At 36.7% G+C, this 25,055-nt stretch overlaps 1 protein-coding gene across 1 annotated transcript in view; it reads left to right on the forward strand.

Annotated features, from left to right (window-relative positions):
• The first annotated feature begins 788 nt into the window (after nucleotides 1-788).
• The window catches only part of HEATR1 (HEAT repeat containing 1), a 70,790-nt gene continuing 46,523 nt past the window's right edge, over nucleotides 789-25,055 (forward strand). The window contains exons 1-14 of the mRNA XM_004473133.5: nucleotides 789-1,374; nucleotides 1,682-1,850; nucleotides 2,396-2,612; nucleotides 5,138-5,279; nucleotides 7,320-7,421; nucleotides 7,952-8,092; nucleotides 9,272-9,483; nucleotides 9,622-9,755; nucleotides 15,923-16,025; nucleotides 16,907-17,017; nucleotides 17,419-17,536; nucleotides 18,810-18,917; nucleotides 22,127-22,222; nucleotides 22,635-22,723. Coding sequence (XP_004473190.2) covers nucleotides 1,709-1,850; nucleotides 2,396-2,612; nucleotides 5,138-5,279; nucleotides 7,320-7,421; nucleotides 7,952-8,092; nucleotides 9,272-9,483; nucleotides 9,622-9,755; nucleotides 15,923-16,025; nucleotides 16,907-17,017; nucleotides 17,419-17,536; nucleotides 18,810-18,917; nucleotides 22,127-22,222; nucleotides 22,635-22,723 — 1,715 coding nt within the window. The 5' untranslated portion in view covers nucleotides 789-1,374; nucleotides 1,682-1,708. The remainder of the gene's footprint in view (nucleotides 1,375-1,681; nucleotides 1,851-2,395; nucleotides 2,613-5,137; nucleotides 5,280-7,319; nucleotides 7,422-7,951; nucleotides 8,093-9,271; nucleotides 9,484-9,621; nucleotides 9,756-15,922; nucleotides 16,026-16,906; nucleotides 17,018-17,418; nucleotides 17,537-18,809; nucleotides 18,918-22,126; nucleotides 22,223-22,634; nucleotides 22,724-25,055) is intronic.

Consider the following 25,055-nt stretch of genomic DNA (forward strand, 5'->3'; position numbering starts at 1 on the left):
CCAGCTTCTCCTGGGGAATTCTTCACCACCTTCATCAGAATTCCCAACTTGCAGCTTCTCCTGGAGAATTCAACATCACCATCGAGTTCCCAGCCTGACCAACGGAATTCAGATTTGCCAATCTCCACGGATGTGTGAGTCAATTCCTATAATAAATCTCTTAATATTTATACATTGGTTCTGTTTCTCTGGTGAACCCTGACCAACACTCTCTCCTAGCCTACTTCCAAAGTAAAATTGAGCATGGCACTAGGTAATATTGGAGCTGGCAGAAAAGGGTTGAACCAAATAACTGTTACACTTGTCTTCTTAGTTTCACTTTGATTTCACTTATAAAAAAACATATATGTTAAGGATTTTTTTAAAAGCAAAAGAGAAAATAATTCTTTGGGATAAAATAGGCCCAGTTCAAATTTCGCTAAATTCAGAAAGCTGAATGAATATAAGGATGAGACAGACAAACCAGGACTTAAAAATCATTTAAGTTCTGTACAAAGCAGAGTGACTAGTACCCCCCAAGCATCAGGATGGTGCTGTCCAACAATTACCCAGCGGTTTGTCAAACACTGGGGCCAAGCAATCACCTCATTAAATTATCAGCCTATTCCCATATTACAGAAAAGATGACAAACTCAGAGGGACAGAATAAGTCGGTGGAGCTCACACGAGCCAGAGGCGAGGGCGTCAGGATTTAAACCCTGCTAATCGTGACTTTACAGCCCATACTTTAAAAATTATTCTTATTTTAAGGTGCCAGGGTCGGGTATTGAACCCAGGATCTCGTATGTGGGAAGTCGGCGCTCAACCACTGAGCCACATAGGCGCCCCTTAGTTGTTTTTTTTCCCTTTGTTTTGCTTGTTGTTTGTTTGGTTTTTAGGAGGCACCTCAACCCAACAGGGACCTCCCGTGTGGGAAGCAGACGCTTAAGCGCCCGAGTCACATCAGCTCTCCGCGGCTCATTTTTTAACCATGACGCGCGGCTGCTGGTTCAACGGTAAAGCTGACTATCTGTGATGATTCGACTACAGAACCCTGAAGCTCACACAAGACCACCAAGAAGACCACAAAGCCAGACGCCGACAGCCAGGCGGGAGCCGAAAGGGGAGCGCTCCTCTCCGGGGCCGAGCTGGGCGGGGCCGAGAGGCCCGGCTTTCCCTCCAGGGGATGGAGTCAGAGTGTCGCGTTTCCATCAAACTTGTTCCTCTTCTCTTGCCGTAGTGTTCGAAACCGGAAGCTCTCCTAAAGCGTGCTTCAGGTTTCCGGGCGAGAGTTGGACCGTGTGATACCATGTGGGAGCTGCTGTGAAGAGTTATTACCTTCAGAGACTTACCTGAAGTCTGAGCTTCGGGAGAGAAGGAGCACAGTGCCGTTTGGTGAGGCCATGGAGCGGGGTGGTGTGTAGAAGAAGCGTCCCTGGGGTTTCCGAGCGTGTACGGCATCCGGCCTGAAGAAAGCCTTGGCGCAACTCGGGGGTCTGTAGCTAGCCATCAATGCTTTTGGAACCGTGTTTGTATTTCGGGGGTCTGCGAGTTCCGGAATAACTGCTTATATGTCAGCGACGATGCTTAGTGCAGAAAAAAGTTGTTTATATGTGTGGCACTTGGCTGCGTCCAGTGAAGGCACCTGCTAGTTTCGTGGTGACTTCTTACAGTCCTTATGTTTCTTGGGCTGTGTTTATAGAAATCCGCTTCTTCGCTGGCGTGAAAGATGACGTCCTTAGCCCAGCAGCTCCAACGTCTCGCCCTCCCTCAAAGTGACCCCAGTCTCTTATCCAGAGATGAAGTCGCCTCTTTGTTGTTTGACCCCAAGGAAGCGGCCACGATCGACAGGGACACCGCCTTTGCCATTGGTGAGCTACCCCTTAACTTAGAAAAGCTCTTTGAAGCGTCTGTTTTCTGGGTGCTGTATTTTATTTTCTCTTCTGTCCTCTTCTCTTATTGACAAGTTGTTAAGGGAAAGAGAATTAATGTTAACTGAGCAAATAGCCCTGTGTTAAATGCTTGAAATGTATATAGGTATCTAAATTTTCACAGTTGAGGTTGAAGGTTACAAGGGCAACTAATTTCTAGAGAGGATGCTACCTTCTAAAAGGGGAATAGGCAGTGGTTAGGGTGAAGGAGAAGTCTTCCCCAGAGGACTTCTTGGGGAATATAAATTTTTTTTAAAAGGCGGGGTGGGGTGGGAAATGGCCCTTACCATGAAGTACTTTCTATTCTTGTAGTTGGTGAGATAAGACTTATTCTATAAGCTGAAAACTAGAAATCTGCATTAGGTACTCTATTACAGGTTATACATGCTAAAAGAATTCTAAGACTTTTAGGGGTAAATAAAACTGTAAGAGGGATGGGATAATTTGCTTGCAAAGAATGGTTAAATAAACTAGCTTTTTCCTAGGATGCACTGGCCTGGAAGAACTTCTTGGAATTGATCCTTCCTTTGAACAGTTTGAAGCACCATTGTTCAGCCAACTAGCAAAAACCTTGGAGCGCAGCGTTCAGACCAAAGCAGTGAACAAACAGCTGGATGAAAATATCTCGTTATTCCTTATTCACTTGTCCCCTTACTTCCTGCTTAAGCCAGCACAGAAGTGTTTGGAGTGGTTGATTCACAGGTAGTTAATGGAATTATCAAAGTAATTGTGAAATAACTTTTTGATTTTTAAATAGTGTTTGAGAACACTTATCAATTCAAAGCTGGAAAACTATGTATGTTAAGCAATTAATACAATGTCTAATAGGTGAGGTAAGCATACTTTTCTATTATTAAACTAATTTTTGCTGATAGTGAAAACTGGAATTACTGAAGATGACAAATTACTGAAGAGTTTGAGTAAGCTAAGTCTAAACTCATTAGTTCTAAGGTTCTCATGTCACTTTGCCATCATGTACTATTCCTGCACACCTGGGACAAAGGATATTAAATATTTTTCTTCTCAAAGTAACAATAATGGATTTGGAAGAGGGTAATAGTATTCTCTAAAATACCATACCTTAAAAAAAAATTCATAGCTAACGTGTTGAGCATTTCTATACTAGGCCCTATAGTAAACACTTTATGTACAGTATCTCCCAAACTTCACAACATTCTTATGGGGAAATACTTGTGTTATCCCCATTTTGCCTGAGTCATACAACTGGAAAGTGTCAGAGCTGGGTACAACTAAAGTTTGTTTCCAAAGTCTGATTTTTCATCCACTTTGACAGTTGTTTTAGTAATTTTATTGAGTTTATTTTCTCACTTATTTGCATCTAACTTATACATTTTTATTTATTCTCCCAATATATGTGTTTTAAAAGCACAAATTCCATTTAATTAATTGGAGACGTGGGAGTAAATGATTTCCCTTCAGGAAGCAAGTGAATCATTGGGAAAACAATTTTAACTTGGGTCTTCTAATTATCAGAACTTATCAGAACATTGGACTTATCAGACAAAAAAGAATGTTCAAAAGTATAATATTTCCCTCTGTCTTAAAACATTTCATTTCCCCCAAATACATCATTGATGTGAGGAATACTTTTTGCATTTAATTTTTCATTCATGTAACTTATTTTATCGTAGGCACTGAGATGTGTCGGCTGCCCTTGTTTACTCTTGAAATAAATGCCAGAATAAAGGCTGATGCCATAATAAAGGTTGGGGGTGCAATTCTGGAGCAATTGAGGAAATCTTTGTGGAGAAAGTAACATTTTGGCTAGAACTTAAAGTACTAAAGGATTACCAATAGGGGTAATTTTGGATGTAGAAGCAGCATGTATAAAGTCATTGTAGTGTGAAAGACATGATGAATTTGGAAAATAGCAAGAAGTTCAGTGTGTTCAGTGAATGACAATGTAAGAAAATTATTGTACTCAAGTGGAAAACATCAGCTGTGTAGATGCCAGGTATAGAGATTCGGTATTTCCATCGTATTCTTAGCATCTGGCTCAATATATCATGTTTGTCAACTTTTATCAAATAAGCACAAACTGTGTGCCATGTACTGTATTAACATATGAGAGATATGTAAGGCAGCACAAAGCATCAAATTTTTTTTCACTTTTTAATTTTTAAAAGATACTTGGATTACATAAATGTTACAGAGAATATAGGGGATTTCTGTATGCCCCAGTCCCCATACCTCCCACATTTTCCCACTTTAGCAATATCTTTCATCAGTGTGATACATTCATTGCAATTGATAAACACATTTTGGAGCATTGCTACGGCATCAACTCTTAAGTTGCTTACTACTTATGGATAGGAAGATAGGGCATAGAAACCTAAAAGGGCAACTAATATGAAGTCTCCCGTCAGTGTGTGTTTATGTTTGGTCTTATATATATATTCTTTGACATTCATTCATTCATTGTGTTAATAAGTTATCGTTTGTCCTGAGGTGTTACGGGAGTGTGACATGATTACAATCTGGGAGAAAGAAGTCATATATAAAGCTAATGAAAGGCAGGGTGGTATGGTACAGGTAAAGGATAGGAGAGTTCAGACATAATAGAGATCACTTGGCTGGGAGAATTAGGAAAAGCATCTTGAAAAACGAGACATGTGAGTTAGGTTGGAGGCTGGGGAGGATTTACTATATCTGATAGAATTATTAGACCTGTCTCATTATAGTAGAGGCACTGATAACTAAGTTTTGTAAAGTTCATACACAAATTATGGTAGTAATTAGGGCAATATTTTTTTCATCCAAAAAAAGTACTGTGATTTTTTAAATTATCATTTTGAAAGTAAGGTAATGATAACTGAGGAGGCTGTGAAAACTGAACTTCAGTGCATGGAGAAAAGCTGGGTGTTGCTGCTAGTTGAGCAGTTGCTTTTCTGTTGGTTTGATTGCACTGATCCCACAGCTATGGTACTGTGAAAGTAAGTTTAAAAAGTTGTGAGAAAGTAAATGAGATGTAAATTTTGGCATTAAATATTAGAAAATACTACCGCATCAGAACTGACAGAACCAGGTTGAAGTGTACTCTCATGTAAATTAGAGGGCTTATCATATAAGTGCTGTGTATCTTGCCTATGTTACATAGTTGATTTTACTTCTGAGTTGTTAAAAGTCATTGACATAAGATTTGGACGTGTAAGAAAAAAGTTGCTTAAAAGTTCCATGTGAATTTGAATTGTTTGCTTTTTTCCCAGGTTCCATATCCATCTTTATAATCAAGATAGCCTCATTGCTTGTGTTCTGCCATACCATGAGACAAGGATATTTGTGCGAGTTATACAGCTTCTAAAAATTAATAATCCAAAACACAAATGGTTCTGGTTGTTTCCAGTTAAGGTATGATTGCTAATTGACAGTGTACCAAATTTGATTAAGGAATATGAAAAATTTGGAAAAAATTTAAGTAGCTGGGGTTCTTGGAGCTTTACCTTTATCACGTTTATTTCACTTCCACTTGAAACTATTATTAATAATGGCTAGGTTTTATTAAGTACCTGACACCAGGTACATAATTATCTTTAATTCTCACAAAATTCCTCTATTTTTAAGATGAGGACAAGCTCAGAATTAAGTTACTTGCCAAAGTTCATGTAACTATGAAGTAGCAGAGTTGGGATTTGAATCCTGATCTGATTCTAAAGCCTCTTCTTTCCAGTGCATTGTGTTGTTTAGTATTTTGGGACTGAATTACTTAAAAAAAAAAAAAAAACTGGAGGTGAAAGGGCAGAAAACACCTACAAAATTTAGAAGGGTATGGCTAAGCTGGAGGACTTGAAGATACAATGAAGTACTTTACAGATGAGTAAAAGAATGATTGCATAACCGCAAGGGTGTGGGTAGGATCAAATAGCATGATTTTATAGAAAAAATAGCTGACTTGCCTTATCACTTTGTTATGCAACATATGATAGAGGAAAATAGATGTACATTGTTTGCAGGAACTTTGCTCAGTGTTGAACATGGTGTCCAGACTAGGCTGGAGGGCTAATGGGGACAGTGGAAAGCTAATAGACTGAGGTTGTAGAAATAGTTAGCCTTCCTGGTGATGACAGGAAGGTCAAAATTAGGAGAAGGGAGGGGATGGGAAAATTTTAACTAGGAGAATTTTAGAATTTAAGCCATTGGATACAAAGCACTTTTAAGAATATTCAACAAAAAAATAAATAATTGTGCAAGAGTAGGCAGAAATAACAGCCATGTACAGCAGAGAAACAGAGGTTGAGAGGTAAGGAATTTTCTTGTTGTTTGTCTGTTTTTTGTTTATTATTATTATTACTGAAGTAATGAAAATGCTTTAAAAATGATTAAAGTGATAAAGGCACAACTATGTGATTATACCAAATACCTTTGATTGTACACTTTGGATAAATTTTGTGCTTTATTAATATGTATTAATAAAATTGATTTTTAAAAACAGAGTGTAGACCCCAAAATAGTAAAACCAGTCAAATTTTTATTCAAGTAAGAGGTCAAGAGGCAAACACTCCCTCTCCTGTCTGGGTGGTGGTTAAACGGGTGTGGTCATGTTGTGAAAAATTAATTGAATTTTAGCCTTACGAATTGTGCGCATTTTTCAATAAAATAATATAATTTTTAAAAAAGTAATATGACACTAATTTGATATTCAAATAACATTTTAGTATTTCATACTTTATAACCCATACAAGTGATGTGTATAACACTTAATAAGACAGAATGTGATAATGTGAGAGAATAAAAAAGAATGTTCAACAAGACCAACCTATGGGTAAAGCTTATTATCAAACTATTCTTCCCAACATTGACTCTACTAATAGGAGTAAGATAATTTTCTTCCTTGGTTTACATACAGACCATATTTTTTGTTGGGCACTCCTTTTTCCAGGTATCCATACTCTACTCATCTGTTAAAGTTAGCTCAGATTCCCTTCTCATTTATTCAGTATGTATTGAGCACGCGATGTATGCCACTTACCGTGCTAGGTGTGGGAATAGAGGTATATAAATTGGCAGAGTTCCTAATCTAATTCTATTAGTATTAGCATTATTGTAAAGCAGTGACAAAAACATATCACACTGACTCAAATCCAAATCCAGCTAGTAGAATTACTAAGGGTCTAACAAATCCAGATTTATGTAAATATATATCAAAATGCAACATGTAAGTATTCAAATATTTTGACTGCGTATCTCTGCCCTAATTGCTGATCTTTTGAATTTCTGAAGTTTACAGTTTATGTGATAATCTCATCACCACCAAACTGTATGGAGAGATTATGTTTTGCATTTCTTTATGAACTACAGCTGCATGAGCCTGTTACTATGGTAGATATTTTTAAAACAATGAACTTTTGGTGAATATCTTTAGTAAGAGCTTGTTCTTTCTGTCAATAATAGAAATCTGGAGTTCCCTTAGCTAAAGGAACTTTGATTACCCACTGCTACAAAGATCTTGGATTCATGGATTTCATTTGTAGTCTGGTGACAAAATCTGTGAAGGTGAGTAATATATTTTTTCATGGATATTTAATCCCTTTAAAAGTCCTTGTTCTGAATGAAGAAAATATATTAAGGCCTTCCTTTATAATAGTGATGCTTTGCTCAATTTTTTTTTTTTTTTTTTTTTTTTTTGAGGTATGTGGCCAGGAATTGAACATGGGACCTTGTATATGGGAAGCTGGCACTCAAGCACTGAGCCACATCAGCCCCCTAATAGTGATACTTTGAAGAAGTACCTTTTGTTAAATAATCTGGGATTTTAGAGTGTGAGAGTTTAAGAATCAGTCTTTCACGTACAAAAGTTACAGTATTCAAGTTATGGGACAACCTTGAAAATATCAGGAAGATGTTTTGGCAGTCATCCTTGTCATATTTACTTGAATCATTCGATTTCTCTATTGAGAGTTGCATATGGGTGAAATTAAATGTCAAAACCTGAAGTAGTTCAGGAGAGCTGTAAATGTTTTTTGTAATTTTATCTCATTGGATATTCACTCTTAAATATTCTTTTGTTTGTGTTCCTTTCCCAGGTTTTTGCTGAGTATCCAGGCAGCTCAGCTCAGTTGAGGGTACTGTTGACTTTTTATGCGTCTACCATGGTGTCTGCTCTGGTGGCGGCTGAGAACTTATCAGACAATATAGTTGCTAAGCTATTTCCATATATCCAAAAGGTATGCCCTGCTAATCGTGAAGTAGATTATTTTGTACTTAAAGGAAATTTCTTGATTTGAAAATTTCAATTAGACATGAATGTTCTAAAATTGACTCTTCATTTCAGATGGTCGGTGTGATTTAATTTTTAGGTAAAAAAATATTCCCCCTTTTGTCTTAAAAAAGTCACCACAATAGGACCTTAATTAGAGTGCCTCAAAAGTAAATATTGGCTATGTTCCACTGCCTTCCAAGATGTATTTTCTAACAGTTATGTTACCTACCTGGAAAGAGAATGAATTAGAAAATCCACTCAGAGCATGGCAATCTCTTTTATTCCATTGGCTTCTGCTTCTTAATGTTTCTTCTTGCCTTGTATCCTTTGTCTTCCTAGAGTACCTATTGAGGTACTGCTTTTGTTTCTCACCAGTATCTCAAAATTAGTGCTTTAGTAAGACCATTTTTTAGACCTGTGGGTAATCTGAATCCTTACTTACAAGGGTAGGAATTTGCATATTGAAAAAAGAGCTAGCTGACTCCTCTTAGGATGTGTATAGGAGATGTTTTGAGTTGGGAGATCTTCTGAGATGACCTCTAATCAAGGAGACTTACTGCATCTCCATGTACATTCAGAACAAGGGTCACTACCTTGATATTTCACTTCTGAAGAATGGTTGCCTCTAGGTGTGCATCATATATACATATTTTTTTTAAGATTTATTTTTATTTATTCCTCGTCCCTTGTTTTGCACTTGCTGGCTGCTCTCTGTGCCCATTTGTTGTGTGTTCTCTGTGTCTGCTCATCTCTTTAGGAGGCACCAGGAACCGAACCTGGAACCTCCCATGTGGGCGAAAGGTACTCAGTCACTTGAGGCACCTCAGCTCCCTTCTTTGTTGTGTCTCTCATTGTCTTTTCTCCTTGCGTCTCCTTGCTATATCGTCTTGTTGTGTCAGCTGACCACACCTGCCCGTTGCGTCAGCTTACTGTCTTGCTCACCTTTTCCAAGAGGCACTGGGAACCAAACCTGGGATCTCCCATATGGTAGGCAGAAGCTCAATCACTTGAGCCACACCCGCTTCCCAACATTATATTGTATTAACCTGTAACCTTTGACATTTTTAATTTGTCAGGGTAACATTTTTAAGTAGGATAAAGTAATATATTTTATCATTTTTCTTACATTTTGCAAAATATTTAGGGATTGAAATCATCTTTACCAGATTACAGAGCTGCAACATATATGATTATATGTCAGATTTCTGTGAAAGTGACAATGGAAGATATGGTTGTTAATTCATTGGCATCGCAGATCATCAAAACATTGACCAAAATTCCCTCTTTGATCAAGGATGGATTAGGTTGCTTAATAGTGCTCCTGCAGAGACAGAAGACAGAGAGCCTTGGGAAAAAGTATGTAAAATTGAACTGAGGAGTAATGATCATTAGTGGTGAAGTTATTTTGAATATTTTTTTTTTTGGTTAGGTGGGATATGCTATTTTTTAAATTGCCATTCACTATCTACCTCATATATGTTTGCTGCTTTGAAGGCCGTTTCCTCACCTATGTGCTGTTCCTGATCTTATTGCAATACTTCATGGAATATCTGAAATCTATGATATCAGTCCTCTTTTGCGTTACATGCTTCCCCATCTGGTTGTTGCCATCATTAATCAGGTAACAGGTATGTGTTTTTACATTTTATTTCCAGAAACCTGTGTGTGATAGGATTCTCTTAACATAGGAACTATACCTTTTACAGTGTCTTAAAGATATTTGAAATTTATGCTGTCCAATTATTTGTTTAAAACTTGTCCATTTTTCTTAAGTGGGAAAATTTTGAGAGGAAGCAGGTTGCTTAAAAGAATAGTCTTGTTAGTTGAGTGATATACCCAGAATTTTGTTCTTTAAAAATCTATGGTTTTAAAGTTTCTCCATGAAAAAGACTACAGAATTACCTTTTTTTTTAAAAATTAAAATATATTACTGAGTAAACTATTTCTTCCCATTTAGGTATTCAATGAACTTTAGTGGTTCATTTACAATTAAACATCTTACTAAATTGCCAAAAAACAGTTTTTCACTGCAGAGCCATTACCAGCTATAAGACCAGGAAAATCTCATTAAAAAAATAATCCAAATGAAAAGAAAAGGCCAAAATACTAATTAGGAAGGGATTGTTTACATTCCTTGTTTTACCCTTTAATAAATACACAGAGACTTAGTGAACAAACATTTTATCCTGTAACTACGTGGAGAACATAAAGATATCTCTAAAATGATAAATGTCTGTTGGAAAGCAGGTTTATTTAGTCAGATCTTGGTTTAAACATGTGTTTCAGAAGTACAGTTAGCACTAGTAAAAGCGCATTCCCGTTCTGATGGGGTGAGTCACATTAGGGGAGCACACAACACCGATCCAGACATTTGGTATTGAGGTGGAAGGCAAGTGCATTAGTGAGATCTAGGTTTGTGACCATTAACTTACAATATGACCCAGGGAAAGGCTGTATTATTCTCTGGATTTCTGTTTTATTAGTGAAATAGGCATGGTATTTCTTGTTTTTACAAATCCGGAGAGTTTTGGATAAAGAACAAATGAAGGGAAGCAGACTTGGCCCAGTGGTTAGGGCATCTGCCTACCACATGGGAGGTCTGCAGTTCAAACCTCAGGCCTCCTTGACCCGTGTAGAGCTGGCCATGCGCAGTGCTGATGTGCGCAAGGAGTGCCGTGCCACACAGGGGTGTCCCCCGTGTAGGGGAGCCCCACGCGCAAGGAGTGCACCCGTAAGGAGAGCTGCCCAGCGCTAAAGGAAGTGCATCCTGCCCAGGAGTGGCGCCACACACATGGAGAGCTGACACCACAAGATGACGCAACAAAAAGAGACAGATTCCCATGCTGCTGAGAAGAATAGAAGCGGACACAAAAAGAACACACAGGGAATGTACACAGAGACAACTGGGGCAGGGGTGGGGGGTATGGGAGAGAAATAAATCTTTAAAAAAAGAACAAATGAAGGTATTATATATAAAAAATGCTTTGAAAAATATAAAAAGTGTAAAGGTGGAATACTTTTTTTTTTAATTAGAAAAGCTGTAAGTTTACAGAAAAGCCATGCAGAAAATAGTTTCCACACCCTCTACCCCATTATTAACACTTTGCATAGTGTGATACCTTTGCTATCATTGAAGAGTATTATTTTGATTGTACTAGTGAATATTGTACATTGTTTATAATAGGTTTCACTGTGTTGTGCAGGCCTGTGGGTTTTTAAATTTTTATTTTATTCTAGTAACTTATAAACAACCTAAAATTTCCCTTTTAATACCACATGTAAATATATAATTTTGTGGTGTGAATTACAATTACGATGCTGTGCTTCTTTCACCACCATCTATTACTAAAACTTTTCCATCACCTCAAACAAATTCTCTACCAATTAGGCATTAACTTCCCATTCCCTACCCCCATCCCAGCCTCTGATAACCTATCTTCAGCTTCTGACTATGAATATGCCTATTCTAATTATTTCCTATCAGTAAAATCATACAGAATTAGTCCATTTGTGCCTGGCTTATTTCACTCAACATGATATTTTCATGGTTATCCATATTTTCACATGTATCAGAACTTCATTCCTTTCTATTGCTGAATAATACTCCATTTTATATGTACACCACGTTTAGTTTATCCATACATCTGTTGATGGACACTTGGGTTGCTTCCATCTTTTGGCAATTGTGAATGATGTTTCTAAGAACATCAATTTGAAATACCTGTTTAAGTTCCTGATTTCAGTTCATTTGGTTATATACCTGGAAGTGGGATGGGCAGGTCAATTGGTATGTCTGAGGTAACCACCAAACTGTTTTCCACAATGGCTGCACCATTTTACATTATCACTGACAATGGATGAATGTACCTGTTTTTCCACAATTTCTCCAACACTTGTTATTTTGTGTTTTTTACTGTTTTTATTTTATTTTTTATTTATTTCTCTCCCCTTCCCCCCGTTGTCTGCTCTGTGTCCATTCGTTGTGTGTTCTTTTTGTTTTTTTTTTAAATTTATTTATTTCTCTCCCCTTCCCCCTTTTGTGTGCTTTCTCTGTCCATTTGCTGTGTGTTCTGCATCCGTTTGTATTATCAGGTGGCACTGGGAAACTGTGTCTCTTTTTTTGTTGCATCATCTTGCTGCGTCAGCTGTCTGTGTGCAGCACCACTCCTGGGCAGGCTGTGCTTTTTTCATGTGGGGCAGCTTTCCTTACGGGGTCCGCTCCTTGCACATGGGGCTCCTCAACACAAGTGCACCCCTGCATAGCATGGCACTCCCTGCGTGCAGCAGCACTGCACGTGGGCCAGCTCACTACATGGATCAGGAAGCTCTGGGGATCGAACCCTGGACCCCCATATGGTAGACAGATGCTCTCTCAGTTGAGCCACGTCCGCTTCCCCGCTGTGTGTTCTTCTGTGTCTGCTTGCATTCTTGTCAACGGCACCAGGAATCTGTGTCTCTTTTTGTTGCGTCATCTTGCTGCATCAGCTCTCCGTGTGTGCGGTGCCATTCCTGGGCAGGCTGCACTTTTTTCACACAGGACAGCTCTCCTTGCACGTGGGGCTCCCCTATGCAGAGGACACCCCTACATGGCATGACACTCCTTGCACGCATTAGCACTGCGCGTGGGCCAGCTCACCACACAGGTCAGGAAGCCCTGGGTTTGAACCCTGGACCTCCCATTTGGTAGGGGGATTCTCTGATCATTTGAGCCAAATACACTTCCCTTTTTTTTTTTTTAAATAGTTGACTTTCTAGTGGGTATGAAATGGTATGTTGTGATTTTCATTTCCAATCTGGTGGCTAATGATGTTGAGCATCTTTTCTTGTGCTCTTTGGCCATTTGTGTATCTTTAGAGAAATTTCTGTTCGTTTTTTTCCCATTTTTTTAATTGGGTTTTTCTTTTGTGTTGTATAATTTCTCTATATATTCTGGACATTAAACCCTTATCACTTATGTGGTTTCCAACCACTTTCTCTCATTCTGTTGGTTGACTTTCTTCATGATGGAGTTCATTGACGGACAAAGTTTTAAGTGTTGATAAAGTCCATTTATCTAGTTTTTTCTTCCATTACTCATGCTTTTGGTTTAAAATCTGAGAAGCCATTACCTAACATAAGGTTCTAAAGATGCTTCCCTGTGTTTTCTTATAGGAGTTTATAGTTTGGATTCTTATATTTAATTTTTGAGCCATCTGGACTCATTTTGAGCCATTTTTATATGATGTGAGGTAGTCATACCCTTCGTTTTTTTTGTGTATGAATAGCCAGTTTTTCCACCACCCTTTGTTGAAGAGAATATTCTTTCCCATTTGAATGGATTGGACCCCTTGTCAAAAATCAATTAGCCAAAGATATGAGGATTTATTTCTGAACTCTGAATTTGATTCCATTGTTCTGTATGTCTGTCCTTGTGCCAGTACCATGCTGGTTTGATTAATACAGGTTCGTAATAAGTTTTAAAATAGGCAAGTGTGAGGCTCCAACTTCTTGTTGAATTTACCCCTTCATCAATTTATGACTTTCTTTGTCCTTCCTAACAGTTTTTGACTTAAAGTCTATTTTATCTGATAATAGTATAGCTACCCCAGCTGTCTTTTGGTTACCAATTGCATGGTATCATTTTTTCCCATCCTTTCACTTTATGCTTACTTGTGTCCTTGAATTTTAAGTGAATCTCCTATAAAAGTGTATACTTGGGTCATGCTATTTATTCATTCTACCTATGTATGCCTTTTGGCTGGAGAATTTAGTCCTTTTACATTTTAAAGTAACTACTGGTAATATAGGATGTTCATCTGCCATTTTTCTATTTGTTTTTTTCTAAGTCTTATGCATTGTTTGTCCTTCAATTCCATTAATGTCTACTTTCATATTTATTTGATATGTTTTGTATTATACCTGTTTGAGTCCCTTCTCATTTCTTCCTGTATATATTTTTCTTATATTTTCTCCTTGTTTACCATGGGGCTAAAATGTAACATTCTAAATCTGTAACAATCACATTTGATTTGTTACCAACTTAAAATTTCAATAGCATACACATACACTGTTCCTATACTGCTCCATTTCCCCAACTTTTTTTTTAATGTACTGGTTACAAAGTGTATCTTTATACATCATATGTCTAAAACCATAGATTTATCATTACTATAATGCATTTGCATTTCAGAACCTATGAGAAGTAAACAAGTTACATCACAAAATATACTATTTTAAAATATTGGCATTTATAATTACTAATAAGGTTATCCTTACTGGACGTCTTTGTTTCTTTATGCTGCTTTGAACCACTATCTAGTTTTCTTTCCTTTCAGTCTGAAAAACTCCTTTTAGCATTGCTTGTGAGGCAACTCTAGTGGTGATGAACTCCCTCAGGTTTTGTTTATATAGGAATGACTTAGTTAATCCCTCTCTTATTTTTAAAAAACAGTCTCACTGGATATAAAATTCTTGCTTGGGAATTGTTTTCTTTCAGCACTTTAAATATTTTGTCCTACTGCCTTTTTGCCTCCATGTTTTCTCATGAGAAATTGGCGCTAATCTAATTGGGACTCCCTTGTATGTAATATATTGCTTTTTTTGTGCAGTTCTCATAACCCTGTCCTTGACCTTGATCTCTTTATTGAGATTCTCACCTTGTTCATTCATTTTTTTCCTGATATCCTTTAGTTCTTTCTCTGTTTTCCTTTATTTCTTCAAGCATTAAAGATCATTTTTTCAAGTCTTTGTCCAGTATGTCCATTTTCTGATCTTCATTGAAGGTTTCTGGATTTCTATTTTGTTCCTTTGTTCCTGTTTCTTTGTTTGCTTGTAATCTTTTGTTGGGCACTGTACATTTAATACAGTAAAGCGTTAACTCTGGGGTGTAGTCCCTGAGTCTTTGTATCCAGTTAGTGACCTAACAGTGATTTCCTTCATTGCTAGGAGCAAACAAAAACAAACCAGCCGAAATGGAAAAATTGTCTCTGAGTTGGCTTGGTACACTCCTTCAGATTTAACCCTCCTTTCAAGATCAGGCCAAGTGAACGTTAAGTTCAGGATCCTCTCCATCATTTCTGAGTTTACGTCTTGTCCTGGGCTTGTGTCTGCTTGTGGCCTTAGTAGTGCCCCTATTTCAGGAAATATGAATGCTCTCTCTATGCCTTATGAAATAGAATTTCCTCCCTTCACGGGTGCTCTATTGTATGAATTAAAACAGGTAATCCTTTGTCTTAGACTTCTTTGACTTAATGTTTCTTACACTGTTTTAGCTCAGTCAGGAAATTGCTTTTGGCCTGCAAGGCAAGTCCTGGGAGGGTGAGCCCAAGACCCTGGTTCAGTCTTTCAGGCTGCGCCCTGATAGAGCAGCATTGACATACAGGCACATTAATACATTGGAGTTAGTCTGCTCCCTCTGGAAAAGGTCCAGGGACACCCCTGGGAGTACAGACTGGCTCCACACTGCTCTAGGAAGGGTGTGGGTAGCAAGGACACCATGAGCTTCTCCTACCATTCTTAGGCTGTGTTTTCTTGATTCAGTACTTGCCTAGTTACTGCAATACTTTTAACTCTTCTGGAGTTTTGAAAAAGATGGCTTTCCCAGTTTTTGCTCGTTGTTCTAGGATTCTAAGGGGAGTAGCACCTTGGAGTGTCTTAATGTTTAAAACATACTTTTCAATATATGTAAAAAGGTGGATATCATTGTCTGTGCTTTAAAATTATTTCTGTGGAAAGGTTTTTGGCTACAAATGAGTTTAATACTGTAAGCATGCAAAAAACTTTACCCAGACTCAATTCTAAATTGTTGCATTCTAAGGAGAAGAAACTGAAGGGATGGATGGTGAAATCTACAGGAGGCACTTAGAAGCAATAATTATAAATATATCACTGACAAACAACTTAGACCATTTGTTGGCTAGGTAAGTTATTATTTTTGACATGTTTATGTTTTTGTTCAGACTGTAGCTCAATATACTGTTCTCAGGGATAGCTAACATGTTTCCAATATTCCTTTTTCATGCATTTCTTGCTTTGTCCAGATGATTTCATTCATTTTGTACTTAATCTTCTAATTGTGGAAGCAAAAAAAAAAAGCAGTTTTCTTGCTTACTTTAGGGCTTATATGTGATATGAGAAGGTTAATATTAATATTTAAGTTGTATTTCCCTTTTATCTAACTGCAGTTTGTGTTTTTTTTTGAGCTTTCTGTCAATAAATGGACCAGAATGCCTAAAACAATATAGCAGTGCTGGTATTCAGTATATACCAGTTAGAAACTTAATATTGAGGGTAGACATGTAAAGATCATTTCTTCCTTCCCTGCAAAGACAGTTCAACCTCCCTTTTTTGTTTTCTGAATTGAAGGACAGCTCAGTATAGTGAAAAGAATGTAAGCACTGAGATCAGACTTAAGTTTGAATTCTGCCTCTGCCACTTCCAGTAAAGTAGATAGTTAAATTCTGGAGTAGGACTGCCTGGACTTGATTCTGCCATTATGTCATTTGTGCCCCTTGCTTAGAGGGTTGATTTGTGAATTAAATGAGAATATGCATGTGCTGTACTGTTGAGAACCTACTTTTTATGTCAGATAAGGCTTATAAGAGTTGGCTGTTGTTGCTTTTACCATTTGACCTCAAGCAAATTCTGTGACTTCTTAGCTTACTTTTATTGTAAAATAAATGTTAAACTTTCTACCTCATATAACAATTAGACATAGAATTTCTAAAGCACCTAGAGCATAGTAGGTTCTTAGTAAATAGTAACTCAATTTGTCTGCTAATATTTTTGTTTTGTTTTGCAGCATTCTTTTTGAAGAGTATATTTCATATAGTTCACAAGAAGAAATCGATCCCAATAAAGTATCTTTGCTTAATGAACAATTTCTTCCCCTTATCAGGCTTTTAGAAAGCAAGTAAGTTGTGTGTGTGTACTTTCTTTCGAATATGTACCTTCTGTGGTATAAAGATAAGATTCACAAGTCGTATTTTAATATAGTGAATTGTATCACTATCCTTTTTTCCTCTTTGACAAGGGATGGATATGGAATTAAATATTCTTGAAATATGAGTGGAAATAGGGGGTCGGGATGGACTGAATAGAATATAATTTTTTTAATATAGAAATTTTTGTCATTGGAATAGAGAAACTTTATCATTACTATTTGGTTTTTACATATACAATTGTGTTAAAATTTGGAAGTTAGAAATAAGTCTCAATCGGTAATTTTTTGAAATTTAATTTTGTATCTTCCCTTTATCTTTGATGTATATGGTTAGTAACTATTAACGAATTAACTCTTTAATTTCTTCCCAGATACCCCAGAACGTTAGATACTGTATTAGAGGAACGCCTAAAGGAAATTACAGATTTTAAAAAACAAGAGCTCTTTCATCAATTTATTTCTCTTTCTACAAGTGGAGGAAAGTATCAGGTAAGCTTTTCTTCTCCAGAGGAATTATGCAGGAGTATTTGTGATTATTGGGAGAGCTGAAAAGGAAATTTGTGACATTCCTCCACTCTTGGGAGAGTTTCATGGAAAAAGTAGATTTTATACAGTTTGCCTAGTTATCTGAAATAGGCTGTAGGGCAGGAAATAGACTTTGGCGAAAGGCACATTGGTTTTTATTTTTTATTTGTTTTTGAGGTACCAGCGCCAGCAATTTTACCCGGGACCTCGTATGTGGGAAGCCGGTGCTCAACCCTGAGCCACATTGGCTCCCCGAGTTGGTTTTTTGTTTGTTTGCTTGTTGTTTGCTTTTCGCTCTTAGGCGACACCAGGGATTGAACCCAGCACTTCCCATATGGGAAGAAGACGCTCAACTGCTTGAGCCACATCCGCTGACTAAGTACATTGATTTTTAAGTAACTGTGAACATGCTACTTATTTCAAGAAAAGTATGGAGTGGGGATTTTAAATGAGGTGTTCATTAGTGATCAGTAAAGGTAGCCTTCCATAGGTTTCTTGTCGTCCTTATCTTTTTTCTGCATATTCACTGTCCATTACAGTATCCATTGCTACAGATGGCTGTTTAAATTATGGATTGGATAAAGGGAGGTGGGTTTTTATTTCATGACCTTATTAGAATTTGAGAGATTTGTAATTATCCCTGGAAATAGAGGCTATGAAGGGAAGTATGTATTTTTTAGTTTTCTCTTCCATAATTAGACTTTCATCTTTATTGATATTTAATTTTCAAATCCTGGGTTGATGGACTTCCTTCTTAAGTCTAATTATATAAGTGAAACTAGTCATTCATTTGATTATCATTCTTATATCATTTTGGTGAGTTGCAGTCTCAGTGATCTCTTTAATTTATGTTTCTGTTCAGGTGCTAATATAGGATTTATTTTGGGGGCTTCTGCTTTGGAATCAGATATACATAAAGAATATAAAATTATTTCATAGATTTACTTCACTAAATTAAACCTACACAGACAAATGTATTTGTGAAATCATACCCTTAACATTTATTTATTTATTTATTTATTGTTTTGGTTTTTTTTAATGTTAAATCTCTGATCTGTTATAAAATATGTCATGCTCTGCAGACAGATTGTGCTTTACTTGTTGGCTTTTGAAATGAGATGGGTTGCTTTAGAATATGCTGAGCAGTTTGGGGTGGTTTTCTCTGGTTTTTGTTGTTGATCATATGCTATTCAGACTTCACAGTGAATTCATTTGGTAATTGTCATGAATCCTATAGTTTTTAGCTGATTCTGATACCTCATTGATGCTCAGTCTGAATCATCCACTTGCTCCTGTGAGACTTTTGGCTGTTAATCATCTGAAAAATATTATGAAAACATCAAAGGTTTGTATAAAATAGCACTTGTTCATGATTTTTTTTCCCTTATGACAAGCAGTGTAATTCTAGAGTAAGAAATGGAAGTGATCACCTAGAATTGATAATGGCATAACTGTGTAATATTGTATAATTGACTTTTTGTAATTGATATTCAGAAATGAGCTGAATAAAGCAGAAGTGAATACTAGGGCAGAGATTTAGAACTGCATGTGCCAGTAGCCATGCCCTAAAGGCAGTCATTTTCATGTTCCCCCATTGCAAATTGTTAGTTCACCTTTACTTCATTGTTTCTCAAACTAGAATTTATATACTGATTCACAGAGATTCACAGATTCTCTGAGAATCTTTTAAATCATCTTAAAATTTTACATTTGACCACTGTTCTATGGTTTCAGTGCCTGCAGTGGCATTTGTGTTTGAAATTATGGTGGCTCCAACCAGAGCTTCTGAGGGGAGGGAGAGAGAAAAATAGTTGTAATGTGGGGACATTTTTGGGACATTGGGATTGATTGGAATTGTCCTGAATGATGTTGCAGTGGCAATGTAAACTATAATCCACGTTTAGGGGCAAAGCTCCAAAATGTGTTCATCAGTTGTAACAAATGTACCACACTAGTGAAGGATGTTTAATGTGGGTAAGTGTGGGAGGGGTAGGGATTTAAGTATCTTTTAAAAAAATTTTTTAAGCATATTTTTAAAAAATTATGGTGCCTCCAAATAGTGGGTACAAAGGCAGACTTAATTTGTAAATAATGCATTTATACCAAAGTGATTTTTCGCAAAGACTTTGCAGAGATTCAGGTAGAATAGTATTTATCAAACTTTAGTCATTCAGATGATACCTTCACAGTTTTTGCCACAGGAGATTACATTCTGAGATGAATTTGTATTCAGAGCAGTTAAAATCAGGTGTATATCAGAAGTAAAATTAATTTTCAGCTAAACACCATTAACAAATTAATCTTAACTTGAATTCTTCTGATTTTGTAGTTCTTTTTATACTCGCCATGTAGTTTTTTTTATTTACAAGGAATTTGTACTTAGCTTAAAAATTAATAATAAAATAATTTAAAGCAAAATAAAGATCTGTGACAATGTTTTCTTTAAAGAATTGAACACAGTCAGCTTTGGAAAAGGTCGATTTATTTGATTCATTCCTGATCTGGCACACATTATGTTTATGTTACAAATTTTGCTGATAATTTTGTATTTTTGGCTTGTTGAATACTTGAACTCATTGACTACTGGTCTTTGTTGTGCCATAGATTCAGAGATTACTGAAATATCTTGATGTTCCCGATGCTGTTCTTATCCTTCCTTCTTTTGTTCTTATCATCTTCTCCCCTTTTCTCTTCTGGATTTGGTTAGTTTATGAAAAATGAATGCTTAATACTTTCAAATTTCAAGCCTGAGTACTGTAATTGCAGTTAATATCTTTCTTTGCAGCCATTTTTTATTTTCCCTTCTCTTTCGATGACAGGACATAGGTTCTAGAATTCTAGATTGGGATATTTGGCTACAAGTTAGCTCTTCAGGTAGTTCTGGTGGAGTCTGATACATAAAACTTTGACTTAGGTTTTGTGAATTCTAGAGATTTTAGTTTATCTTTCTTTTTTATTTATTTATTTTTATTGTCTTTCTTTTTACAGTACATAGATCACAAAAATTGTTACATTAAAAATATAAGAGGTTCCCACATACCTCACAACCCCATTCCTCCCACGTCAGCAACCTCTTTCATCATTGTGACACGTTCATTGCATTTGGTGAATACATTTTGGAGCACTGCTGCACTGCATGGATTGTAGTTTACATTGTAGTTTACACTCTCGCCCAGTACATTCAGTGGGTTATGGCAGGATATATAATGTCTAGCATCTGTCCCTGCAATATCATTTAGGACAACTCCTAGTCCCAAAAATGTCCCCACATCTCATTTCCTCTTCCCTCTCCCTGCCCTCAGCAGGGCTGTGGCTGCTTTCTCCAGATCAATGCTACAGTTTCTCCATTACTAGTCACAATAGTTCCATAGTAGAATACCACCAGTAAGTTCACTCTAATAGTTTATCTTCCAACAGAGTGGCTTATATTTTTCTTACCTTACAGGTGAGAATGTATTCAGGTTGTCAGTCTTGTTTTCTGTTACTGTAAATGAGTATGTTTAAATTTTCTTTTTCGGTTCATTTGTAACTTTAATAAAATAGGATACTTACTTTTGGCAGACCAACTTTGAAATACTTGTCCATATCCCTACAGAAATCTAGATAACAATAATCGCTAACTTACAGCACAACTATATGTAAGGCACACACTGTTCTAAGCACTGACAAGTATTATTTAATCCTCTTAATAGTCCTTTGAAGTAGGGGCTGTTATTAGCCCTATTTTCAGATGAGAATAGTGAGGCTCAGAAACGTTAAGTAACTTGTCCACGGTCATACACAACTAGTAAGTGGCAGAGCTGAGATCTAAACCTAGGCATTTTGATTTCTCAGTCTATACAGTCTTAAAATCCTCATCCTTTATGTTAACCAGATGAACTCCCTAAAACAACAGTGGCATTTGTTTATATGTATTTTATGATCTTTTTAATGGAAACTGGAAAAAGGTTGTACCAAATAATTAAAGATTTATTTATTTCTCTTCCCTCCCCTCCTTCCCCACCCCAGTTGTCTGTTCTCTGTGTCTATTTGCTGCATCTTCTTTGTCTGCTTCTGTTGTTGTCAGCAGCACAGGAATCTGTGTTTCTTTTTGTTGCGTCATCTTGTTGTGTCAGTTCTCCGTGTGTGCAGCACCATTCTTGGGCAGCCTGCACTTTCTTTGGCGCTGGGCGGCTCTCCTTACAGGGTGCACTCCTTGCGCATGGGGCTCCCCTACGAGGGGGACACCCCTGCATGGCAGGGCACTCCTTGCGCGCATCAGCGCTGCGCATGGGCCAGCTCCACTTGGGTCAAGGAGGCCCGGGGTTTGAACCGCGGACCTCCCATGTGGTAGATGGACGCCCTAACCACTGGGCCAAGTCCTGTACCAAATAATTACAATCCACAAAACACCATTAGAGATTGTCTAGTTCAGTGCCAGTGTGTTTACAGTGTTTGAATGCCTCATCCGGGACAGAGCCGGAGTCCCTCGATGGATATTCTTCCTTTCCTAGTATAAAGTCTTAGGAGGTTTACATCCACAGGAAAATTCACTTATTTTTTTCTGTTTCTCAGGAGAGTATTGATGAGTCTTTCATAAAAGAAGCTGTTTTAGCCCGACTAGGTGATGATAATTTAGATATTGTTCTGTCGGCTCTAAGTGCTTTTGAGGTGAGTGAATTTGTTGTTTATTGAAATGCAATTTTTGTGAGTATTTTCTCTCCTTTCTCACCTGATTCTATGTTCTCAGCAGGAATATATTTGAAAATTATTCTTGCATTGGAAATTTGTTCTCTTGAGAACACAGGCTGAGCCTGGCTGAGGGAAGCTCATAAGCATGAGATTATATAATTTGATATATATGAAAGTATACGTATTTTTACATTGCTTTTAATATGTTTTTATTAATAACATGCCTTGGAACCATGGAGAATTGGTTAATGAATGCTGCTTTTGAGAAATTGCTTTCATAAAACTTTGTTATGGTAGGATTCTTAGGACATTCTTTATAGTTTATTTTTAAAGCACTTACATGAATTTGACACACATGAAATTTTATTCATTGATGTTCTTTTCCTTCTAGATTTTTAAACAACACTTTAGCTCAGAAGTGACTGTTTCACATCTTCTCAGTCTCTTTCGAAGGGCAGAACTTTCCAAGAATAAGGGATGGTATGGTATTCATTTCTTACACTATTTTTAAATTCACAAAGTTCTTGTCTCAGGTTCACATTGATTTTCGTTTTTATACATTTTTTTAATATAATTTATAATTTAGATATGTGATGCTTTGGTCATGGTAGTAGAACGGATTTTAATGTAGTATTCTCTTGGATTATAAAAAGAATTGTTGTAGAGGTTCATTTTACTATTCTATATACTTGAAAACTTTCATAGTAAAATGCAAAAAGAAGTATGTTACTAATATAATATTGAACTCTGAAAACTGATATGCAAAGAGGCTTTAATTTCCACTTAATATAATTCTATATATTTGATTTTTTTTAAGGATAACTTATTGTATCATTGAAAACATAAACATATTCTTAAACAATTTCAGAGGTGCATGATAACTTCTATAGTAAGTATTTGATAAGCTCATCTGTCATGTCTAGTTCTTAGTGCGTAGGATATGCTCAGTTAATATTTTTGAACACATGAATGAATCTCAGATTATTACTGGAGTTGAGACATCTAGTATATTATGTATTTTATGGTATTTCTCAAAAAAAATAATTTGACAGGGTTAGTAGTTTAAAATTACTGACAGATAACTCATTTATTAAGATGTTAATAAAGTCTTGGTGTATTTAAATAATATATGTGTGTAATTGTATATATATAATGTATAATTTTGATTTTTTATTTCAAATATTTTCAAATAAACAGGGCAGTTAAATAATATAAACTCTATGCAAAGAATTCTAACATACCTCTAACCCAAATACCTAGGTCTACCAATTTTAACATTTTGCCACATTTGCCGTATCATTTTGGTTGTCTATCCATCTACCTGTTTATCTGTCTAACTATTTACAGTCCATTTTCTGAACACAAGTGTAGGTTGTATACATCCAGTCTCAGCTACGCAAAGCATTCAGTGGAATTAACCACACTGTTTGTGTTGCAATACCCTCACTTCCTTCCATTACTAAAACTTTCACATATCACCTAACAGAAACCCTGTACCCATTGTGCCTTACTCCCCATTCTCCCTGCCACCCACCCTGGCAACCTATTCTCTAATTTCTGTCTCTGTGAGCTTGTATATTCTCCAATATTTTCTTTGTGACTATCGTGGTCCTTAAATTTAACATCATAAATCTCTAACAATCTCATTGGCTTTGATACCAATCTAATTTCTCTATGTCCCTTTACCCTTCTGTCCTCTCAACTTTTTGTGTTTCTTGCCACACATTACGTGTCTATACATTGAGTTCAAACCACTGATTTCTTACTACATTTTATGTATTTGCCTTTTAGATTCTGTGGAAAGTAAAAAAGTGGGTTACAAACCCAAAACAAAATAGTACTGGCATTTATATTTACCCATGTTATTATCCTTATAGAGATATTTATTTTTTCATGCAGCTTCAATCAAAAGGTTCTTTCCTTTCAACCTGTGGAACTCTCAATTATCATCACCTGTAGCACTTGTCTAGTGGTGACAAACCCCCTCAGCTTTTGTTTATCTGGGAATGTCTTAATCTCTCTCTCATTTTTGAAAGACAGTTTTTTGCCAGATACAGAATTCTTGGTTGACAGTTTTTTGCTTTTAGTACATTAAATATGTCATCTCACTGCTTTCTTGTCTGCATGGTTTCCAGTGAGAAGTGGACACTTAATCTTATTGCAGCTTCCTTGTACATGACATGTTACCTCTCCCTCGAGGCTTTCAGAAGTCTCTTTCTCTTTGGCATTCAGCAGTTTGGTAATATGCCACAGTGTGGTTCTATTTGTGTTCATCCTGTTTGGAGTGTTTTGAGCGTCTTGGATGTGTACATTCATGTCTTTTATTAAATTTGGGAAGTTGTCAGCTACTATTTCTTTGAATATTATTTCTGCTCTTTTCTCTCTTCTCCTTCTGGGATACCTGCAATGCATAATTGGTACACCTGATGCTGTGCTATAGCTTCCTCTAGCTCTGTTCATTTTTCTTCCTTCTTTTGTCCTTCTACTCAGACTTAATGGTTTCACTTGTCTTCAGGTTCAGTGATAACTTTTTTTCACCAGCTCCAGTGTGCTATTGATTCCAACTGGGGAACTTTTAATTTCTGTTAATGTGCTCGTAAGCTCTGTTTGGTTCCTTTTCGTAAGTTTTATCTTTATTTTTGTTCATCTGTCATTTCTTGATTTTCATTAGTTTTTTTGTTCATGTTTTCCTTTAGCTCTTTGAGCATAATTAGGACCATTTTTAAAAAGTCTTTGGTATGGCCCAGGTCTGCTCCTCCTCATTGATGGTATTTGATGCTTTAATTTTCTCCTTTGCCTGCGCTAAAACGTG

Source organism: Dasypus novemcinctus, chromosome 13 (assembly GCF_030445035.2).
Source record: "Dasypus novemcinctus isolate mDasNov1 chromosome 13, mDasNov1.1.hap2, whole genome shotgun sequence".
NCBI lineage: Eukaryota > Metazoa > Chordata > Mammalia > Cingulata > Dasypodidae > Dasypus > Dasypus novemcinctus.